Source organism: Perissodus microlepis, chromosome 18 (genome assembly GCF_051167445.1).
Source record: "Perissodus microlepis isolate ML-2025 ecotype Zambia chromosome 18, ASM5116744v1, whole genome shotgun sequence".
Lineage (NCBI taxonomy): Eukaryota > Metazoa > Chordata > Actinopteri > Cichliformes > Cichlidae > Perissodus > Perissodus microlepis.
This window is the reverse complement of record NC_140478.1, coordinates 24,085,164-24,102,209: the sequence shown is the minus strand read 5'-3', so window position 1 is coordinate 24,102,209 and position 17,046 is coordinate 24,085,164. Positions and strand designations below refer to the sequence as shown.

At 39.6% G+C, this 17,046-nt stretch overlaps 1 protein-coding gene across 2 annotated transcripts in view; it reads left to right on the top strand.

Annotated features, from left to right (window-relative positions):
• LOC146367924 (retinal-specific phospholipid-transporting ATPase ABCA4-like) overlaps nucleotides 1–17,046 on the top strand; it is a 47,755-nt gene that overhangs the window by 4,237 nt on the left and 26,472 nt on the right. For both annotated transcript variants that reach the window (XM_084911312.1, XM_084911311.1), the window contains exons 6-15: nucleotides 186–313; nucleotides 487–684; nucleotides 5,587–5,676; nucleotides 7,983–8,220; nucleotides 9,147–9,286; nucleotides 9,903–10,019; nucleotides 11,831–12,028; nucleotides 13,487–13,692; nucleotides 15,581–15,757; nucleotides 16,525–16,747. In XM_084911312.1, coding sequence (XP_084767438.1) covers nucleotides 186–313; nucleotides 487–684; nucleotides 5,587–5,676; nucleotides 7,983–8,220; nucleotides 9,147–9,286; nucleotides 9,903–10,019; nucleotides 11,831–12,028; nucleotides 13,487–13,692; nucleotides 15,581–15,757; nucleotides 16,525–16,747 — 1,715 coding nt within the window. The remainder of the gene's footprint in view (nucleotides 1–185; nucleotides 314–486; nucleotides 685–5,586; nucleotides 5,677–7,982; nucleotides 8,221–9,146; nucleotides 9,287–9,902; nucleotides 10,020–11,830; nucleotides 12,029–13,486; nucleotides 13,693–15,580; nucleotides 15,758–16,524; nucleotides 16,748–17,046) is intronic.

The window sequence follows — 17,046 nt, the reverse complement described above, 5'->3', positions numbered from 1 at the left end:
CTTCCTAAGAAATTAGCTTTAGTTTTGGCAGGGAAATGTGCATAAACACCCTTCCTCACTGCGTTTTCCCTGAAAATCTCTGTCAATCTGTTCTGCTGTGAATCATTTCCTCAGCGCAGTGGGTCAAAGTTATTTTTTTGCTGGTTTTGACCTTTCGCTATCTCTGTTCATGATTTTCTGTTTAGGTCGCGGGCTGAAGGTGGATGATATTTTGAAGGATGATGAAGTTCTCACAGCCTTCCTGTTAAGAGATGCTGGGCTCTCGGAGTCTTTAGTTTATCAACTTGTCAATGCACAAATACGACTTGAACAGGTACATCTTTTTAGAAAGATTTTTGCAGAGGTTAATGATGAATTTTTGCGGAGAATCAAAATTAAAACCATGCTTTGCCTGGATTGTGGCAATTGCACTTGTCTAAAAAGACATTATATACATTATAGTAACTTACTGAATATGAATACAAATATTTTGATGCTGTTTTGCAGTTTGCATTTGGAGTCCCAGACCTGCAGCTGAAAGACATAGCATGTAGTCAGGCCCTCTTGGAGCGTTTCCTGTTCTTCCCCACTCGCATGGGACTGCATGGGGTCCGCAATGCTATGTGTGCCCTGAGCCAGCAAAGGCTCCAGAGGATAGAGGATGTCCTGTATGCTAATCTGGACTTCTTCAAGATCTTTAAGCTGGTTAGTAGCTTGTTTTAACTTATACAGTGGTGCATCATTCATATCACTAGGTGATGATCTAGTATGTCTAACAGCAGATGTTGGTTCCCACATCCACGCACTGCTCTCTATTGAAAGACTGGTCATTATAGATACTCACACATTCGCTGATGGATATTGATGTGCATCTCTTGTGTTACTGTATTGATTTTGCACATTTACTCTGCTTTAGAATGTCAGGATGTATTAATGCATTAAGTCATGTACATATTTATCTTATATATTATTTAATATTTGTAAGCACTTTAATCTATCAAAGTCTGGTAGCTTCACAGTTCAAACCTGAAGGGATAAATGCGGGTCCAAACTGTCACGATTTGTGGAGGCAAATCGTGCGGAGAGAGAGAGAGAGGTGTGGATCCAACCGCAGACACAGAGGGAAACTGAGCTGAGATGCGAACCAATAGCGGACCGTTAATTTAGCTGCTGATTGATTACAGGAACAAAACTGAACAGTGACTTGACTCAAACTGAGATGTCAAACTATGACCTTTACTTTGGCTGTGACTATGGGAGAGAACATAAGCAGACAACCAGACAGCTAACAGTAAGAGACACGAGACCTAAGTACACTGGAGGGTAATTGGGAAAGTGAACACACATGGGAAAACAGCTGACACAATTACCCATAATGACACAACAGGGAAGTGTAAACAAAACACGTAGAAATGCGGCAACAAGACCTTCAAAATAAACCGGAGCTAAACCTAAGAACTAGAATTTACAGAACAGAAAAAAACTCGAGTGCTGGAAGTACAAAACAGAAACCATAACACTAGAAGTCATAACCATAAATAAACCCAAGATCAATAGTAATCATAATAATAGTAATACAAATTCCAAAACCCTGGGTCACTGACCCAAGACCATAACACAAACTCGGGCAAAAATTGCCCTACACAGTTTTAGAGTCACACACTGCTGTGTATTTTCTGAGTGTGTCAGGCATATTCACTGCAAGACGTTTTCAGAGAGAATTCATTACATTTTGGCCAATAAATACAGCTCAAACCTGGATTTAGTCGGTGCAGACCAGACAGTTACTCATCTACAAACCTATTGTATGGACTTTTTAATATTAGCTGCGGGATCAGTAAAATTGATGTAGTGGAAGATGGAAAGTCTTCACATCTGGCATTTAGTCATGGAGTGCCACAGGGTTCTGTGCTGGCACCAATACTTTTTATATTATACAGTACATGGTTTCCTTAGGCAATAACAATATCAAGTAACACTGCGTTCATTTCCATTGGTTTACAGATGATACCCAGCTTCATTTCTCAGTGAAGCCAGGTGACACAAATCAATTAGCTAAACACTGAGAATCTTTTAAAGACAAAACAAAGTTATTATATAAAAATAATGGATCTTGCCTGGTGTCTAACCAGACATATACCCTTGATGGCATTACACTGGCCTCCAGCAAAAGTGTGAGAGCTCTTGGAGGCAGTTTTGACCAGGATATGTTGGATAGTGTGGACATTAAATACATGTGAAAGAAAGCAGGACTGCTTGCAATATCTCTTAAATTACAAACATCCCGTCTTAGAGTGATAAAAAAAAAAAAAAAAATAGTTCATGCATTTATTAGGTCTAGGCTGGATTATTGTAATTTGGACTACTGTAATTTATTATTATCAATTTGTTCTAAATGTTCCCAGCAAATACTCAAGTTTATCCAAAACTCTGTACTAACAGATCATACTTCATACAGAGATCATATTTCTCTCATATTAGCGTCTCTTTACTGGTTTCCTAATGAATCCACAATTTAATCTGAAATCCTTCTCCTCACATACAAAGCTCTGAATAATCAGGGCTCATCGTATATGAAAGACCTCATTGTATCATTTGATTGCAACAGAGCACTTCACCCTCAGACTGCAGGCTTACTTGTGGCTCTTAGAGTTTCCAAAAGTAGAGGGAGAGCTATCAGCCCCGTCTCGCGTGGAACCATCTCCCACTTTGGATTTAGGAGACAGACACACTTTCTAGTTTTAAGATTAGGGTTAGGGTCCCTTTTGATAAAGCTTACAGTTAGGGCTGGAATAGGTGTCTCTGAACCCTTCCTTATCTATGCTGCTGTAAGCTCAGACAACTGCAAGACTTCATGTGATACACTGAGTACTTCTCCACTCATTTCTTCTTACTCAACATGTGTTTGTATACCTCTGCAGCATGTCATTACATTTTTGTCTACTCTCTCCCTTAGTGTGTGTTTTGCCCTTCTCTTCTCTTTCTCCCCCGCCAGCGGGTTGTGGCATATGGCTGCACTTCCCTGACTCTGGTTCTGCCAGAGCTTTCTTCTTGTTAGAAGGCAGTATTTTTTTTTCTTCCCACTGCTGCAAAGCACTTGCTCACAGGGGGCTGGTTGTTGGCGCGTTCTCCAGAATACTGTACAGTTGTTACCTTATTCTATAAATGGCCTTGAGGGGACTGTTGTTCAAATTTGGCGCTATCTAAATAAACCAGAATTGAATTGAACTGAGCTGAATTGGTACTGTCCTCCAAAAGCTTCAAAAGTGAGTGCTACAATACCAGTAAATCTTTTCTGTAGAAACTGTACATGTATGTCGAGGTTTGCATAGATATCAGTGCTGCACATGAGGCCCAGTAACTGGCTCTAGCAGGGGAGTCTGTAGAAGTGTTTGCTGGTTTTATTTTAGGCACTGGCTCTCTTTAGAAATGTTCGATTATCTTAAAAGTATATGGAGACTAAAACAGACCCTTTCTTTTTTAATAACACTTGTATTCACCTGTGATTATTTGAGCAAGTTGTCCTCAACTCAAGAAATGTTATCTTCATTTTTGTCTCTTGTCTCCTTGTTCTGCACGCACACACGAATAGTGAAACAAAGAGTAGATAAGATCCACAAAACAACAGCAGGGACTCTCACGCTCATCTGAAATGATAAGTTTCGCATATACAAAATGCACCTGAACTTTTTTTTACATTATTAAACAGCTAACAGTGTATAACTAGTGTTAGCTTACGCAATAGGAAAAAGATTTTTCCTAACGTGTAACAAAAGATTTGTTTGTTGAGACAGCATTGATTCTGTAAGGAAACCTGGCTATTGGAATATATGTAACTGACACTGTAATTGACATCTAAGGATCAAATTTTTAGTCATTCTGTCCATACTCTTCCATCTTGCATCGTATTTATATGATATCAATGTCAAAAACTCCATTTCACTGCATGTCCAGCTGTAAATGTTGTACTCTCTCTTTATCATATGTCTGTGTTGAGGTTCAGCCTGGGTGAGTCAGGTGATTGGCTGAGGGAGTTTACGTGGCATTATCCTTCTTGGCCTGTTTCTTTAATGGGCTTAGAGCCTGCCTGCAGACTCTGTGGTATTCTGTAAGACAGGATGCCACTTCTCATACATATATTTTGAGTCAACATAGCTGCTAGCAAACCTGGTTTATATGGTTGCTAAAAACCTGACAAATAGTGCATCTTCACAGTGTTGCTGTGGCTTTAATTACCTTTTTTTTTTAAAGAAAATCCTTGGAATAGTGAAGAAGTTGCTATAAATAGCTTGCAAATTAGGGTCAATTAGAGACTACCCTATATTTAGGCTTGAGAGATGTATGTTGGCAAATATCTTAGAGATGAAAAATCTCTACTGTCATATTCCCATATATCATTGTGATGTTGTTTATTCTATTACTCTTGTTCTCTTCTGCTTGTTTTCTTTTTTCTTTCTCAACAGGTGATCCAGGTGATCGATAGATGCATTTTTTTTTTCTTTTTTTTTTTTTCTGCCCATTCTGTTGGTTTTTGTTTTTTGCCCTTGTCCCTCTTCTCAGCTGTTTCTCTTTCCCTCTTTCTTTCTCCCCTTCTTTCCCCCAGTCAAGTCTGTCCCGTATTCAGCAAGTGAAAATAAAATAAACAATAAAAGGTGAATCAAATGGACCATTACGGCAAGGCTGGGATGGTCAATTTGGTAAAGTAAATCCGTTGGGCATCTTTCTTTGCCTTTAGACAATAATTCTGATGGCAAAAGAGCCAAACGGGACAGGCAAAAAAAAAAAAAAAAAAAAATCTGACCTAGAACCTTAAATTCCACCTCTTGCCCTATGGTAACTGGAATAGTCTCCAGCCCCCCCACGACCCTGACAAGGATAAGCATAAGAGAATGGATGGATAGACAGTTTATGTGTGGGAAATCTGATCTCTTAATTTAACTCATTAACTCCATCGCACATCATGCCCATTACCACATTGACCTTGGTCTCATAGCAGCTGTCCTCCCATCATTACACTCTTGACTCCCTTCTTGCATCAACTTTTCAGTGCCCTCCCTTCCCACTCCCTTGCTTTCTCTCTATCCCCCTCACCATACTGCCTCCCTCCTTCCTTCGTTCATTGAAATTCAGGCACGAAGAATGCGAGAGGAAGGATATCTCATGTGTGTGTGTGTTTGTCTTGGCACTCCTGGTTTCCTTACCCTCAGCACTCCTGCCCTGACCAGTCATTTCCTAACACCTACTGTTAATGGTTTCTCAAGAAGATAATGCCACTGAAGGATGCGTAGGGGAGTTATAATACGTAGTTCCACATCAAACAATTGGTGGATCTCAAGTTTAGCACAGGTTAAAAAAAAATATGGCATTTTATGTGCGTTTGATGTGGTTTTGCCCAGTAGTGTATTGCTTCAAATTCCTGGAAGTTTCCCGGAAATCACTTGTGACCAGATATGAATTTACAAGTCACAAGCTGAGATATTATATGATTTAAAAAGAGCAGTAATGGTTATAACATAAAAGAACAAAGGACCAGTTGTGTTTAAATCCCCCTTTATCTGTAATCATCTCATTTTACTTTAATAGATCTCCTGTTTTGTTCCCCCCTAGATGCCTCAGGTTTTGGACAGAAGCTCCGTGGGCATTGACCTGCATTTCTGGGGCCAGGCTCTTAAGGCAACATCAGCGAAGATCCAAGATGTAAGTAGTCCAAATGTCATCCATCCCTTCTCTTCTGCTCCTTGAGTCTCTTCTTCTTCTCAAGCCCTCAGTATCAAAGGCACTAGTATTTTTAGTCATGCAGGAAACTCGCCTCTTCCGTTGCTCCCTGTTCAAGAATCGCTCCCAGAAGAAGCTGAATGATGTGCTCAATACTGTGAGGGTTACATGTACAGTATGTGTTAAAAAATACATTTTTACAAGTGCTTTGTGAGCTAAAAATATGTCTGTTGTGTATCTGCATACATGTAATGTATATGCATGCACATGCATTATAAATGAATGGATCTGAAACACTAACTACAATGGAATAGAACAGGATTGAAGAGAATACAGTAGATACTGTAGATTACATTTTTTTTCTACAAGAAGAATACACGTGGAATGGAAATGTAAACACATATACACACACTTGCGCAAATTAAAGAAAAAAAATGTATGAATGAGAAGATAATGAACAAATAACTGAAAAAGTAAAAAGAAAATGGATGATAAAAAATAATAAAATCAGCTTTCAAGAACTATCACTATTCAATTAAAGTCAGAAGAAGGAGACATAGTATGCTGAAGCATGTTGTTCCATGTGTCAACAAGTCACAACCACAATGTGCATGCACACAGAAACACAGATACGTTATTACACATCTAAAATATTAGACTAAAATAGAATAAAACTAAGAGAGTCGACTAGAACAAATACGGTAGAACATAATGAAATGGGATATATTGGTTTATATATAACAAAAAGCACAAACAGTGTAAAACAGCATTGTAACACAATAGAGTAAAATAACGTCTGTGTGTTTATCAGGCAACACATACACACAAATCACTGTGACTGAGATGTGTGTTTAGTCACGTTCACGGTTTGTTCCAAGGGAGAGCGAATCCCATCATCACCTTAGCCAGGGGTGAGAGAGAAAGAGAGAGGAGGGTGGGAGGTAGAGGGAGGGAGGAAAAGAGGGACATTCTTTTGAGGTGACACATCCTGTAGGTGGGACCTTCGTATCACCGTGGTGACAAAAAGGCGAGCCAAAAGCTCTCATTACCCACCTCTTCTTCCTTTCAGTTCAGTGTGTGTGTGGATGTTTTTGTGCGAGAAATAATACATAAGAAAACAGAGGAAGAGGGAGTGAGCGCGACAGACATGATGGGTGTGTTGTAGCATGCTTATGTCTGCGCGTGTCCACGTGTAAAAGGTAGCTTTGAGTAGGAGTCATAAACTATCAAAGAGCCATTTTCATCACTCACCTCTGGAGCCAAATCAGTGATGACCCGTGCTAATAAATCCAAATATGATTTGAACCAAAACGCTCCCGGAGGAACTCAGTCCTACCAACATGTAGGAGCAACATACAATACAATTATTGATGGCCTCCTTCATTATCTTCATAGAGGAAATTACATGTAGCAGGGAGAATTGCTCTCCTGGTTGAAGCTATTTTTGTTCTGTCAATAGGAGGATATTTAGTCCACCTTGCAGCTCAGCTCTGTCCAACTTCTTTGCTTATCTTTAAGCTATTGTTTTCTTGTGACCGTTTATACTTAAAAATTCACAGGGCATGAATGAGTATGACAAACATAAATATCCCTGATCTGTGTATAATTATCTGATGAAGGTCAAATAACTCAAAATGGATTGTTTACACTTTCCAGCAATACCGAATAGTTACTCATCCTGCTGTAGGCCGGAAAATGTTTGGTCGTACTTCTCAGCAATGATCAACAGACACGCCAGACAAAAAAAATATATAAAACTTAAAAACTAACAGCCAGTCAGGGTTTGAGATACAGCATATAAACCATTTGGTGTTAGGGGTGTGTACTGTATATTAGACAGAGGTGATTGAACTCTAGTTTATGGTTTAAAGGTGCTTTAAATCCTAGTTTATTCTGACTATAGTAAATCCTATTTCCCAACTTGTGTTATCCAAGTCACCAACTTGTAAATATAAGCTATTAATCATGTTCATATCTTCTTTATAGTTTACACATATTTTACTTCATGTAAAGTGTTACCAGTATCTCATTTTCTCTGTGTGTACAGGGAACTCACTTTTTAGGATGTGGTCTGCTTTGTTGACCTTTCCACCAGTAAAATCCAATTTCCGTTTGATTTGGGCTCACCTTTTTTATATTTTGCATTTTGTGATTAGTGCTAATTGCAGAGTGTGTTCACTGTGACCATGTTAGCATGCTAATATTGAAGCACTGCTATAGATACAGCCTCATGGCTGCAGACTATCGGATTGTTTAAAAGTTTAACTGGGCTTCTCTGTCTTGCGCAGATGATGGAGCAGGAGAGCTCTCAGGAGCTCATGAAGGCAGTGTCCTCCCTGTTCCAAACTGGGGGTCCTTCCTCTTTCACCCAGTTGATGTCCAGCGTGTCAAGTCTCTTCTGTGGATATCCTGAGGGTGGGGGCTCTAGGGTCCTGTCTTTCAACTGGTATGAAGACAACAATTATAAGGTGTTTCTGGGGGTCAATGGCACCAAAAACCACAACTATGTCTATGATGATACTACCAGTAAGTAAAGAGGGATTTTTAAAAAAATATTCTACTCAAATATAGTATTAAGACTGTACTTGTTACAGATAATAATCACAGAAACAGAAATATACCTGTACCTGCTGTGTATGATAGCGCTATATATGATAGTGTTTTGCAGACACCACAAGTAGTTATAGTATGACTTTTTTGAAATCTAAAACAATGAGTAAAAAATATCACAAGTTTGCATCACAACACATACTCATGAAAATGTCACAGCTCTGATGCCTGCTGTGACATTCAGATTGTCCAAATGTCACAGAGTTATACATTTTCACACTTACACAACCTGCCAACACCGCTCTTTCATTTGGACTGAAAAGTTTAGATTGGAAGTGACTGGTTGACCTGGAAAGAAAATACTACAAGGGCCATTCAGTTTCACTCTTTCAGTGCTTTTCACCATATAGTTTCATTCAACATGAAGGAAGAAATAAATGCCAAGAAAGTGCTATAATTAAAGTGTGACTTAAGAAAAAAATACCAGTCAGATATAGTTAAATATTAGAAAAACACACCTTCTTACTTCACGTATTTATTTCTATTTATGCACACTCAAAAGTTGGGCAAATGCAGTCTTTACCTATGCTTACTGTGTATTTGTTACATGTCGTTTGCTTTCATTAGCATGAGAAGGTGGGACAGAACTAATTTCACAAGCATAAAGAAAGATGTTTAGATCACTCAGTTATCATGTGGACAGAGTTTGCCTCAAAAGGCAAAATTTGTTCCAGAAAGTTGGCTGATATGCTCTGATTGGCTATTTTTTTTTTAAATATTAAGATTCTTTAGTTGGTCATTTATTACGTCTGAATGCTTGACACTTATGGAGGCCATGAGGAAAAATGATTATATATGAATACCATTTGTTTCTCATTCTCTTCATCTTTCCCTACCCCTAGCTCCCTTCTGCAATGCCCTGATGCAGACCCTGGAGTCCAACCCTGTCACGAAAATTGTGTGGAATTCAGTCAAGCCCCTGCTGATGGGAAAGATCCTTTACACCCCCAACTCCCCTGCAGCCCGCAAGATATTAAAGAGTGTGAGTGAGACCACCTCCAGCCTGACCCATCACCTCTCTCCCTTTTCCAACTCACTTTTGCCCCACTTCTGCGATTCTTTCAACACTCAGTATCAGTGTAGATGCATACAAACCCCCACCCACATTTGGAATGAGCTGACTAAAGAAGCAGAGGAAAGCAAAGGGATGGTGGCGGTGATGGGGGTGAGGGGTAATCTGATGCAATGTGAGGGATGGGAAGAGGAGGGAGAGAATTCAGTGTAAGTGTGGGGGCGCGGCAGTGGAAGGAAAAACAGATCTGTTATGTCTCTTTTAATCCTCCTGACACAAAACAGAGTGGGGTTTCGAGAGTTTTGAGCGGCGTTTTGAATGTAGCCAAATTACATAATGTAACATTCCATTGTTATCCGCTGTATGTTGCAGCTTAAACCTTAGATAAATTGTTAGTGGACTTTTTTGATCTCTCCTTTTTTTATTTTTAACTGACACTATCCTTTAACAACTGACACTTCCACCAAACTCATTGACAGTGTATTTAGCACAGAACGCGACCGCTGTGTGTTAAATATGTTTTTGTTGTACTACTCTGGAAATATTTTTCAACTTTCATAGGATGTGTGTATTTATGTTTGTCCAGGCCAACACAACCTTTGAGGAGCTAGAGAGGCTCCAAAATATGGCCAAGGCCTGGGAAGAGGTGGGACCTCAACTCTGGGCTTTCTTCCAAAACAGCGTTCAGATGAACATGATCAGGGTATGATTACTGCACATTCCTGCACACTAATTTAATGCACATTTGCACATCAGCTCTCCTTACTACCACTGACATTATATAAAAAGATGGACATAGCCACTGTGAATCCACCCATTAGTTTGTGAAATCCTATTTTGAGCCCTTCATTTCATTACTTGGATAATAAAATAAAGTAAAAAAAAAACAGTAGCTAATGGTAGCAGGCTTTTTAGCAAGCTGCATCCATATATATACACTGCTGATACTGGCATCTTTATTAGTACACCTGCTCAGCTGTTTGTAATTGGAAATATTTAATCAGCCAAACACATTGCAGCAACTTGATGCATTTAGGCATGCCGACATGGTCATGACAACCTGCTGAAGTAGAAACTGAGCATCAGATTGAAGAAGAGTAGTATTTTACTGTGGAGTGTTTTAGAAACTGCACATAACCATCTCTAGTGTTTACAGCATTTCTGAAAATGCTGTGTTGACTACTTCAATCAAATAGTAAACCAACAGTAACTCAAATAATACATTTTGCAAAACAGCATCTATAATTGCACAATCCATGAAGCAGATGGGTTACAGCAGCAGAAGACCACACTGGGTGCCACTCCTGTCAGCTGAGAACAGGAAACCATGCAACAATTTGAGGCTCACCAACATTATAATTGAAGATTGGGAAAAATGTTGCCTGATCTGATTGTTCTGATGAATGCTGTGAGATTCAGAATCGGCATAAACAACATGAAAGCCTAGGCCTATCTTTCCTCGTAACATTTTCAGCTAGTGGTGATGTAATTGTGTGAGAGATATTTTCTTGACACATGTTGGGCTCCTTATTACTAAATGACCATCAATTAAACACCACAGCCTACCTGAGTATTGTTGCTGACTATGTCACAAAGCTCAAATCATCTCAAACTGTTTTTTTGAACAAGACAGTTGCTTCACTGTACTCAAATGCCATCCGGAGACACCAGAACTTAATCTAGTCGAGCACCTTTGGGATTTAGTTGAACAGCAGATTCACAACATAGATGTGCGGCCAAAAAATCTTCCACAGCTGCATTATGGGGGCTTGAGCCTATACCAGCTACCATAGGGCGAGAGGCAGGGTACACCCTGGACAGGTCATCAGTCTGTCGCAGGGCTAACATAGAGAGACAGACAACCATTCACACTTACATTCACACCTATGGGCAATTTAGAATCACCAATTAACCTAACCCCACTGCAAGACAGACATTTGCATTAAAAATGCTCCTGAAGGGACCACAAACATGGATGAGTTCAGTGACTTGAATTAACAGGTGATATTTCATAGATGACTACCAGCTACAGTTGCCTGTGTTAGTTTCCACCTGTCAGGTACTGAATAATCCACTCAATCATCTGATTCAGTTCTGTGACTGAGTGGTTTGTGATTATGTGTGTGTGGCTGTCAGTCAGCAACCTCAAACCTAGTAAAGCAAATTTAAAGCATTTTTATAACCAATATTAACTGGGTATTATTACCCCCCCACCCCCCATACATTTAAAAGCACTTGCCAGTTGAATATTACGTCCACCCACATTATGTCCATGTCTACCTAGCATAGATAATTTGTCCACAGTTAATTAGCATTCAGCAGATGGTGCACTACTCCTGATATTTAGAGATTCATATTTATGGCCTCTAACATAAGGTTGGTCAGCACAACCTTGAAAAGGTTAAATTTTACTCCTTACTCTACTATGTAGCCACCTGAATCAATTATTTTACATGAGCATGTATTGTACTGTATTTCTATTATGCACAGTAACTCTAATCTCTCTCACTGAAGGATACACTGAAGAACCCAACGGTGATGCATTTCATGGACAACAGTCTGGTGGGAACCGAATTTACCACAAAAGACATTCTCAACTTCCTCTATAATGGACCAGAGCGAGAGAGAGAGGCGGGCATGCCAAACTTTGACTGGAGGAACATTTTTAACATCACCAACCAGCTCATACACATGTTCAACCAGTATGGAGAGGTTCGTAACCTGTCTCTATTTCTGTGTCTCCCTACTTTTTTCCTCAATTTTGCACATTCCCATGACAAGGCATTTGGCCTTTTTGGTAGGCTTTGTCTAAATTCTACAGACAAGAGCGTCTGTCTCCCAGGTCTTCTTCCTGGAGACTGTGCCAGGCTTTTTGACACAGGGCACAACCACTTAGCACAGCTCTTCCATACAGCAGACTGAAAGGTGGCAAGAACATGTTTGCTGTCACCCCCTTCCCTTGTTTCCATTGTACATTCAGTGATAAAGTAAAGAGTAGGTGGGAATGAGTCACCCCCCTCAAAACCCAGTGCTTTTTTAGTGTATAACACTTCATTCAAACAAACTCCTGTGCTTGCTACATAAAAGAGGGCAAATCACTCTATCCATCCTTCACGCCTTCTCTCTCTTCTTGTGTCTGATTAAAAGGGGGTAGGGTTTGGATTTTGGAAAGAACCCTATCATTGCAGGCACCTCAATCTACCCTTTGTCTCCTAGTTTAGTGCCAAGACCCTTCAGAGCTCCACAAACAATCCAGGGGGATTTAGCTAATTAGATATAGCTGTCAGTAATCACTGGGCCATAGGATAACTGCTGTAGTTAGCATGAGGTCCTCTTACTCTGTCAGGGGTATGTTTCTCACACTGGTATCCTATTGGAACATGTGTATCAGTGAAGCTCCTTCTTCTCAGCCCATCTCTGAGAGAACATCATTGTGTAGTGACTGTGTGTTCACATAAAGATGAATGGGAAGTGATCTCTTGTCTGTCTTTGAGTGCTCTGGGGGTATTGTACAGTAATGTGAATGAGGACATTAGACACGGTCTACATGGGAGTGTGAGAGTGGGGTTAGAGAGCTGTATCTATGGTGCACATAGTGAGAGTTTCACATGGTAATTACACACGTGGTAAATATGGCAAGTGTGTGTGAGAAAATGAGAGTTGCACTCATGCGATTAGTGTGTGTACATTAAATGGATTTTGCTTTCCTGCTTGCATATATGAACATGCCTATGTCTGCCACTGCACCATGAATATAGTGGCTCACATTTTCCCATGTGGCCAGATTACTCCACTGAAAAACCCATAAAAACAACAACAATGATTTAGGATTCAGCTCAGAAAATAGATGCTTAGAAAATAAGGAAACAAGATTTGCTTCCAGTATTTCATGGTAGTTATAGTGTTCAGCATCTAATCTAATGCATAATCTAATTAGAATCGTACATGCACTTGCATACTGTTACATCGATTTAGATGTTATAGAAGAAAGGGTTATATAATTTTTCTTCTGTCAGCACATAGAACAACACCACTGCTTAAAAGGCATCAGTAATCACACATACATGAAAACATAAATATTTATACTTGCTAAATGCTAAATCATCTCCCTGTTTCACTGCTTCTTATGAACACAAATCCACATCCTTCTCCATATTTCTCTGTCTGCAGTGCGTTAGTCTGGATAAGTTTGTGGCCTACACAGACGAGTCCGAGATGATCCATGAGGCTTTGCACCTGCTGGAGGAGAACAAGTTCTGGGCTGGCGTGGTCTTCATGGACCTGTATCCCTGGACCACAAGTGTTCCGCCGCATGTCAAGTACAAGATCCGCATGGATATTGATGCGGTGGAGCGTACCAACAAGATCAAAGACAGGTCAGTACTGAATGACTACTCAACATTTGTAACCCCCTAAAATAAAGCTAAATGACAGCTTTTGTTGTACCTTAACCACTGCACTCAGAAAGTATCCAAATCCCTGAAGCTTTTCACATTTTTTTATATTGCACTGACAAGCTAAAAGTGTTCAAATTAGATGTTCTTTTGTGATCAATTTGCACTCAGTCCCCCTCCACAATGATGAAAATTCTTTAAACTGATTACAAGGATGGAAGAAAAAGAAACATTCAGTCGACAGACCTTGAAATGTAGCTTTGCTGCATTTAATATTCCCAAGAGCACATTGAGTGACCTCTATAATTCTTAAACAGAAAAGGTTTGGACTCAAGGAGGTGACTGTATGATCAAACTAAGCAACTGGGTGAGCAACTCTTACAAAGTGAAAACCTGTGTGTAGTTTATCAAAGTTCTTCTAAAGGACTGTCAGAAAGTAGAAATTAGGTTATTTGGTCTGATTAAACCAAGATTAGACTGTCTGACATCAATTCTAAGCACCGTGTCTGGAGAAAGCACCCCAAACAGTGCACTATGGTGAGCATGATGCAGGGGTGGGATTTTCTTTTTAGAGCCAACACAGGGAGAACGGTTAGGGTTGAGGGAATTGAACTAATGGAGCAAAGCACAGAGACATCTATCTCTGTGCTTTAAATGAAAACAAACTCCACTGGGCTCAAGACCTCAAGGTGGGTTGAAGGTTCACCTCCAAATAGAACAATTACACTAAGGACACATAAATCCAATACCGGAGTGGTTTGGGGACAGCTCTGTGAATGTCCCTGAGTAATTTGTTGGAGAGACCTGAAAATGTCCCTCAAAAACTAAGAGGATTTTCAAAGAATGACAGAAAGTCGTGAGCCAAGGAATCACTGTGTCATAGCAAGGAAACCCTTTGGTGCTTCAAAGCCGAAGGTGCTTTAGCAACAAGCTGAATAAAGTGTCTGAATATTTAGATTTGTGTGACAGTTTTTCCTGCTGTGCAGTAGTTTAAAGAAAATACAGTTTTGAGAATAACATGTGAAAAAGTAAAGCGTCCTTGCAGTCTAACCCATGTTTTTGATGCTTTTGTTTCACTGGAGTAATTATTTATTTTTTCGATGCCAAAAATATCTGAAAAACTTCCTCTTTACTGTTTAAATTAATTTATCTTGGGACCAAACTAAGAGCTCGTAATTATAATAAACATCTTTGGCAAATAACAAAAGCCATTCATGGGCTTTAATTGTACTTAATTAAAAGTAGAAATAAAATTGATTAGATCCATCAATATCATTTTAAAATCAAAACCAATATCATTTAAAGCACTAAATATCCCTGTCAGATTGGTCCTAGATTTTTTAAAATCTTGTTACTGCCACTTTAATGAGGCAATTTATATGGATTTGTGACATTCCCCAGAGGAAAAGCATCTCTCGCTGTCTTCCAAAGGTTTTTGGCTGTTCCATACCTGCCCTTTCATCCAACCATGTGTAGCTCTTACATGCATTTCCCCTTTCTCTTTGATCTCTTTTTCATAAGCAGACAGTATGTCAATATCCCCCGGGGTGAACAAGCAGATTTAGCTGTTTGCAGCACACCAGCAGGCTGTAATGGAAGAAGTGGGACTCCTGCTGCTATACAATTGAATAATCAGATTATAAAAGAGCTTTGAGTCAGACTTATCCGCTTAAGTAAAATCAGCGTGCACAGCGTTAAAGACTTTGGCTTTAGGATAATTTATGGTGGAAAGAAAATCAGTGGAGATTGTGGCCGGGATTATTTAATACAACTACAACAACAAAAGCTTATATATTACTCTGATGTGATGACAAACACCATAATCGCGTAGATCCGGACATCTTTCATTCTTCTGTGTCCTCTCTCTCAGGTACTGGGATCCTGGTCCTAGAGCAGACCCCATGGAGGACCAGAGATACATCTGGGGAGGTTTTGCTTACCTGCAGGATATGATTGAACACGGCATCATTAAAATTCACACAGGCAACGACTGGCCACTCGGGGTCTACGTCCAGCAGATGCCATATCCATGCTACGTAGATGACCTGTGAGTTTACCAGTCACTGCAGTCGTGCAGCATTTTTCACAATATGCCTTTTCATTAAAAAAGCTTTAAAAAGAAATACATAAAGCACTTTCTGCACATCAGAAAGTGTAACAGTGCTTTAGAGGGCTGCAAAACCTATTATTCATTATTATTATTATTCTGTCCATGCAACTGATTCAATTTAACCTACATTGGTGTATAGTTAAGGTGAAGCTTTAATTTCTTAATAGATGCATTGAATAACTGTCCAACTCGCTGATTAACTGCTTAGCTTCTTTCTGTGTGGGCAGGTTTTGTGACTGAATTTCAGTAGATTTCAAAACCCAGTCAAGCCGACTCAGACATACAGTAGAATGAGAATGAAAACTCACATTATGAATTAAACATTTTCAGACTAATCAGCCAACTTGAGTGCTGGTTTGTTGAAAGCTAAGCCAAGGACAGTAAAAAGGTAAATTAAAAAAGTCTGCTGTTTCTTTCATGCCATTCATCTTGGTGGCTCTTGTTTGAACGTAGAGTTGGGTATTGCTGTTTATTGCAGTCTGTATTAGTGCTATTCTAGTTATTATCAATGGAGGAACCAAATGTGTGAAAATTTCTAGTAGGCGTACTACACTACACTGAATTTCCTCACTAGAATACAGCCTTTTTTTGGAAATATGTGCTGCTCCTTTGTCTGACTAAAATTGAGATTAATGCATTCTGTGCTGAGAGATCACAGAATCAGTGTAATCCTAATTCCTTCCTCTCTCCTACTTCCACTCTAGCTTCATGATCACACTGAACCGCTGCTTCCCAATATTCATGGTGCTGGCCTGGATCTACTCTGTGTCCATGACAGTGAAGAGCATCGTGCTGGAAAAGGAGCTCCGTCTTAAAGAGACCCTCAAAGCCATGGGGGTCAGCAATGGAGTTATTTGGTACACGTGGTTCATCGACAGTTTCCTCATGATGACTGCAAGCACAGTACTGCTGACCTCTATTGTCATGGTAAGAAAACACAAAGAGCTGGAGAGAAAAGGTGAAAAAAAGCTGAAAGTAAGACTGAGCAGAGTTTTGTCAGCTCCTTAGAGTATGTTTATTCAAACCTGCAGCTTGACCCTTGATTCCTCAGCACAAAGTGGCCTGCATGGCACATTACTTTGTTTTGAGGTAAACTTATTTGATAGTAGATTTGTTATTTAGTTCTTGAACTCAGTTAACATGTTATTAATGTAATAAAAATGCAAAAACCAGTTAAATACCAAATCCTCGTATAAACTAATTTATGCTTGAGAGGTTTAATTACT